Raw genomic sequence first — 5,164 nt, 5'->3', positions numbered from 1 at the left:
TAGTTATTGATACAGGTACCCGGCTGGAAACCCGAGATGAGTTTATCCCTCATATACGGGGATTTGTTTTAATTCCCACTGGTTCAGGAGTCTGATGATTGGGAGTTAATAACTGTTCTTGAACCCGGTGGAGCGGGTCCCGAGGCTCCTGTACGTTCTTCCTGATGGCAGCAGCGAGAGGAGAGCGTGTCCTGGGTGGTGGGTGGTGGGGGGTCCCTGATGATGGGTGCTGCTTTCCGGTGACAAAGTTCCGTGTGGATGTGTTCGGTGATGTGGAGGGCTTTACCCACGATGGACTGGGCTGAATGTATCACTTTTTGTAGGATTTTCCGTTCAAGGGCATTGGTGTTTCCACACCAGGCTGTGACACAGCCGGTCAATACACACTCCACCGCAGAAGTTTGTCAAACTTTTAGATGTCATGCCGAATCTTGGCAAACTCCTCAGGAATTCCTTAAAATCGCCGTGTACAAGAACAGGTGCCGTGCTTGCCTTTAATTTGCAGGATTTACAGAGCTTTTATTATTCCCCGCAATGCAGGGGAAAACTTCTTTCTGCCCACCGTTCAGACACGCGAGCTTGTACAATAGGAAAACAGTGACAGTGAATTTATTATCAAAGTACATGTACGTCACCATATACAAGCCTGAGACTCATTTACTTGCGGGTGTACTCGATACATCCAACAATCCCAATAAAGACACACACCATGAGAGACAACCGGTGTGCGAAAGTGCAAGGGTCACGAGGAAGCAGATCACCTTTTAGCGTTTGAGAGGTGTGTTCACGAGTCGGATCGCAGCGGGGAATATGTTCTTCAGCCTGGTACGAGGCTTGAGAGGGGAGATGAGGGAATGTTCAGGACGGGAGGGGCTGTTGATTATGCTGGCTGCTTTACTGAATGTAGATGGAGGGAGGGGAGGCTGGTTTCCGTGATGTGTTTGCGCTCCCGGGGAGAGCAGTGGCCACGCCAAGCCCTGATGTGCCCGGACAGGGTGCCGTCTGTGGCGCTTCGATTAGAAACGGGTGGGTGATTTCAAGGCACAAATGCTGGATTCAGTCCCGATGAAGGATCTTAACCCGAAACGTCGACTATTCTCCTCCATAGTGCCCCCCACCCCCACCCCGCCTGCTAAGCTCCGCCAGCATTTTGAGTGATTTATTAAGGGACTCAAATGACAACCCCCCCCCCCCCCCAACAAACTCCCGAGAAAAAAACGCAAGTAGTAGAAAACCGCAAAGGAACAATCCCAGAAGAGTTAAAGGAGCGTGTCTAAATGGCAACCCGAATGCCCAAAGGAGAAAGTCTTAATGCGAGAATCTTGGGGGAACTTTCCCCAACACGCAGTCCTGACGGGGTCAGCACACCAAACATAAACAGCTGACCGTAACAGCACACAGTACAGTACTTACAAACGCTCCGGGACTGGCCAAGCTGACCCGAGGTTTCCGTGCCCGTGTGTGTGCGGGCGCGCGTGTGAGACAGAGTGTGTGTGTGAGTGTGAGACAGACAGAGACAGAGTGTGTGTGTGAGACAGAGACAGTGTGTGTGTGAGTGTGAGACAGACAGAGACAGAGAGTGTGTGTGAGTGTGAGACAGACAGAGACAGTGTGTGTGTGAGTGAGACAGAGACAGAGTGTGTGTGAGTGTGAGACAGACAGAGACAGAGTGTGTGTGTGAGTGTGAGACAGAGTGTGTGTGAGTGTGAGAGAGAGACAGTGTGTGTGAGTGTGAGACAGACAGAGACAGAGAGTGTGTGTGAGTGTGAGACAGAGACAGAGTGTGTGTGAGTGTGAGACAGAGACAGTGTGTGTGTGAGTGTGAGACAGACAGAGACAGAGAGTGTGTGTGAGTGTGAGACAGAGACAGAGTGTGTGTGAGTGTGAGACAGAGACAGTGTGTGTGTGAGAGAGAATAAATGTGTCTGTGCGTGCCTGTGAGAGGGAAAAAATGTGTATGTGTGAGAGAGTGTTCTGTGTCTGTGTGTGTGTCTTTATGTCTCTCTTTATGTACCTCTTTCTGGCCACCTCTCTCTGCTCGTCTTCTCTCAACCTTTCTTATCTCTTTGTCTTTCTCACACACATGCACCTGTTTCTTTTTCGTTCTGTCTTTCCCTCCTTCCCTCTCTATTTTACCAAATCATTCTTCACGCCGCCCCCCGGCTTTTCGTTCCCTTTCTGTCTCTCGGTCCTGCTCCCTCCACGCACTTTCCCCCCTGGTCAGACGTTGCTCGGCCGGGACAGGGAGTGCGTGACTGTATGTAGGGGCCGGACTGTCCCGCCCAGTTCTCTCTCACCACGGGTATAAAGCTCCAGCGGCCAGTACGTGGAGAGAGTCGCCCGCGAGAGGGACCGGTGTCGGGACAGCGTCTGTAGCAGTGCCCCGTCCTCGCACCTTCGGCCCGGAGAGGAGATCAGCAGACAGTGACGGGCGCTAGAGCGTCTTCACGCCGAGTGGTGAGTCCAACCGGGAAACGGGAGGAGGGAGAGGAGTGGGGGGAAACGGGGCAAGAGTGCGTAGAACGGGGAGGAAGCGAGGCTGAGGAAAGGAGAGGGAAGGCAGGATGAGGAAGGAAGGGTTAGGGTGAGAGGGTCAAGAGGGGAAGGGATCGAGAGAGGATGGGGGAGAGTGGATGGAGGGGAAAGGAAAGCGAGAGAGGGAGAAATAGAAGAAAGGGGGAGGAGGATAGGGTGGAGGGGAGGAGTGAAGCGAGGGGAGAGGGGAGGGGTGGTCAATGTGGGGAAGGAGGGACGAGCCAGTTGTGGAGGGAAAGGGAGGAGGCGGGAGGGGAGACGGTAGTGAAGCAGGATCTAAGGTGCTCTCCTGTCCGGTGTCTTGCAGGGTCCCCCAGCGGAGAGGGTCGTGGATCTGGGAGCAACAGCACCCCCTCCCGGGACAGGCTGCATGTGGTTCTTCCTGCAGAGCCTGGGCCTGAGCGGGGAAGGGGGATCCCGCGTCCGAGCCACCCCCTCCCACCCCAACGTGCTGACCCCCGACAGCATTCCCGACTTCTGCATCCCGCCCCGGAGGGCCGCGGTTCCAGCGAGGAGGATCGGCACCCGCCTCAGCCCCCTCCAGGCCGCCCGCCGCCACATCATCCAGGTGGAGAGCGTGGGACCCAGCCTGGGACAGGGGGAGGAGGAAGAGGGCGAGGGGCAGGACGAGGAGGAAGGCCCAACTCTGGGGGCCGGCCTGGTCCCGCTGCATGCCAACCCATCTGAAATCATCTATCTGCCCGAGAGCCCCCACACACGCAGGAAGGAGTCCCTCTTCCACAACTCCGAGGCCTGGCCCTGGGGTTTACTAGACACGCAGGAGGCTAACTCCAGCCCTTGGGCCTCTTTGGAACCACAGAGGCCTAATCTTTGCCCGCAGGGGTCTAGTCCCAACACCTGGATCTCGTTGGGACCACAAGGGCCTAGTCTTTGCCCCCAGGGACCTAATTCCTACCCTTGCTCATCCTTGGGACTACAGGGGCCTTATTCTGGCTCGTGGGCTTACCCCAATGCAACGCAGAGGCCTCGAGCCTTGGACAGTGACACGGCCTCCTCGGCTGACTCCTCACCCCTTGGCTCGCCGTCTCCCCCGCGGGCCCGTGAGCCCAGCTGGGCACCCCGCCGCTTAGGGCCTCCGCTCGGCTTCCCAGCTCAGGAAAGGACGCTAACCCTGGACCAGGGTGGGACACTGAGCCTGGAGGCCGAGTACAGTCCTGAGGGCAGCAGGCTGCACCTCCGGCTGCTGGCGGCCCACGGCCTCTACCCTCCTCCCTTCCCGGCCCGGGACGTGGGCTGCTGCGTGTCCCTCTGCCTCCTGCCCGGAAAGTGCCAGAGGCAGCGGAGTGCCGTGATCAGAAGGAGCCGGGAGCCCGTCTTCAACGAGGACTTCTTCTTCGAGGGACTGCCGCAGGATGAGCTGAGCCAACGACACTTGAAAATCAAGGTCCTGAACCGGGGCTCGGGGGTCAGGAGGGACTGTGTGGTGGGGCGATACCGCTTGGAACTGTCCGCCCTCCTCCCCGCGGCCCACGCCCTGAGCCGGGGCTAGCAGTGGTGAGGGGCCCAATTCCACCACCTGCAGCTGCCTGCTGTTTGTTGCGATGTTTATGCTGTTTCGTAATAAAATGTTTTGCTGATCCCTCTGGCTCTCGCAGCTGATTTACTGGCATGGGGGAACCGGGCTGAATGGCTTTGAGGAGGGAGCAGAGGGAAGGAAAGGGATGGAATGAGGAGAGAGGGACGGAGAGGAGGAGAAGGGAGTGAGGAGTGAGGGACAAAGGGAGACAGATGGAGGGGAGGATGGGGAGGGAGAGAGAAGGGTGGACTGGGGAGATGGAGGGAGACAAGAGTATAGGAAGGGAAGGTGAGGGGGAGATAAGGAGGGAGGACTGGGGGAGATGGAAGGAGAAAAGAGGAGATCAGAGGGGGAAGAGGATGGAGGACGGGGAAAGAGGGGGAGTGTCCCAGGACATGTGGCCCCTGCAATTTGAGCCATCGATGGGGACAGTGGGGGAGAGATGGGACAAGAAGATAGTTATTCTAATCACATGTCATTGAAGCTGGCCAATTCTGTCACGAACAGTGGCAAGCTGAATTCAACCATGAAGCCCAATGACTGTAGCCATTCCGGGGAGAGGGCGAGGTGCCTTTCCTCAACCCCACGCTGGGGTTTCGATGGAGGGGGCCCCAGGAGGAAGGTGGTAAGGTGAGGAGGGTAGAATCTATGGTGAGAGAGAAATGGTGGAAGGGGACAGCCAAGCGATTGAAAGCAAAAAAATGATGTCAGCAGGCCAGGCAGTGTTTTCAGAGGGTAGTAAGCTATTTAACCCCACCACCCCTACTGTGGTATAGGTCGCCAGAGCCCCCTGTGCTGGGCCAGTCTTTCACGTTGTCCCCAGGTGTAGCACATCCTCTTGGTGGATCCATCCTCTTCCAAGGATGAGCCTCTGTCGGTGTTGCTATAGCTCCTGGCATTTATGGGATGTTCCCACTGCATGCGGTGTTCCCTCTACCAGTGTGCGCAAACATCTTGTGCTGTGCTGTTTTTGCCCAGTGACAACATGTGCGCACTGAATTTTATATAGACAGGTATTCATTTTAACAGCTAGCGAAACACTGTCAATAAGAACTTTGATCTCTGGTCTTGATCGCTTTTCCTCTTGTTTAT

The 5,164-nt window shown here is 56.2% G+C and overlaps 1 protein-coding gene across 1 annotated transcript; it reads left to right on the top strand.

Moving 5' to 3' along the window:
* Positions 1–1,873: 1,873 nt before the first annotated feature.
* On the top strand, positions 1,874–4,135 carry LOC140735794 (C2 calcium-dependent domain-containing protein 4C-like). Its single transcript, XM_073061274.1, has 2 exons — positions 1,874–2,457; positions 2,843–4,135. Exon 2 carries the CDS (start codon positions 2,906–2,908, stop codon positions 4,043–4,045), a length of 1,140 nt encoding a protein of 379 aa, XP_072917375.1. The 5' UTR covers positions 1,874–2,457; positions 2,843–2,905; the 3' UTR covers positions 4,046–4,135.
* The last annotated feature ends 1,029 nt before the right edge of the window (positions 4,136–5,164 follow it).

Source organism: Hemitrygon akajei, chromosome 11 (assembly GCF_048418815.1).
Source record: "Hemitrygon akajei chromosome 11, sHemAka1.3, whole genome shotgun sequence".
In the NCBI taxonomy this organism is placed as follows: domain Eukaryota; kingdom Metazoa; phylum Chordata; class Chondrichthyes; order Myliobatiformes; family Dasyatidae; genus Hemitrygon; species Hemitrygon akajei.
Note: the sequence above shows the minus strand (reverse complement) of the source record. Positions and strands in the feature narration are given on the sequence as shown.

Bases quoted from the DNA above. Each gene is read 5' to 3' on its own strand.
- LOC140735794 (XM_073061274.1), top strand. From the start codon at position 2,906: ATGTGGTTCTTCCTGCAGAGCCTGGGCCTGAGCGGGGAAGGGGGATCC.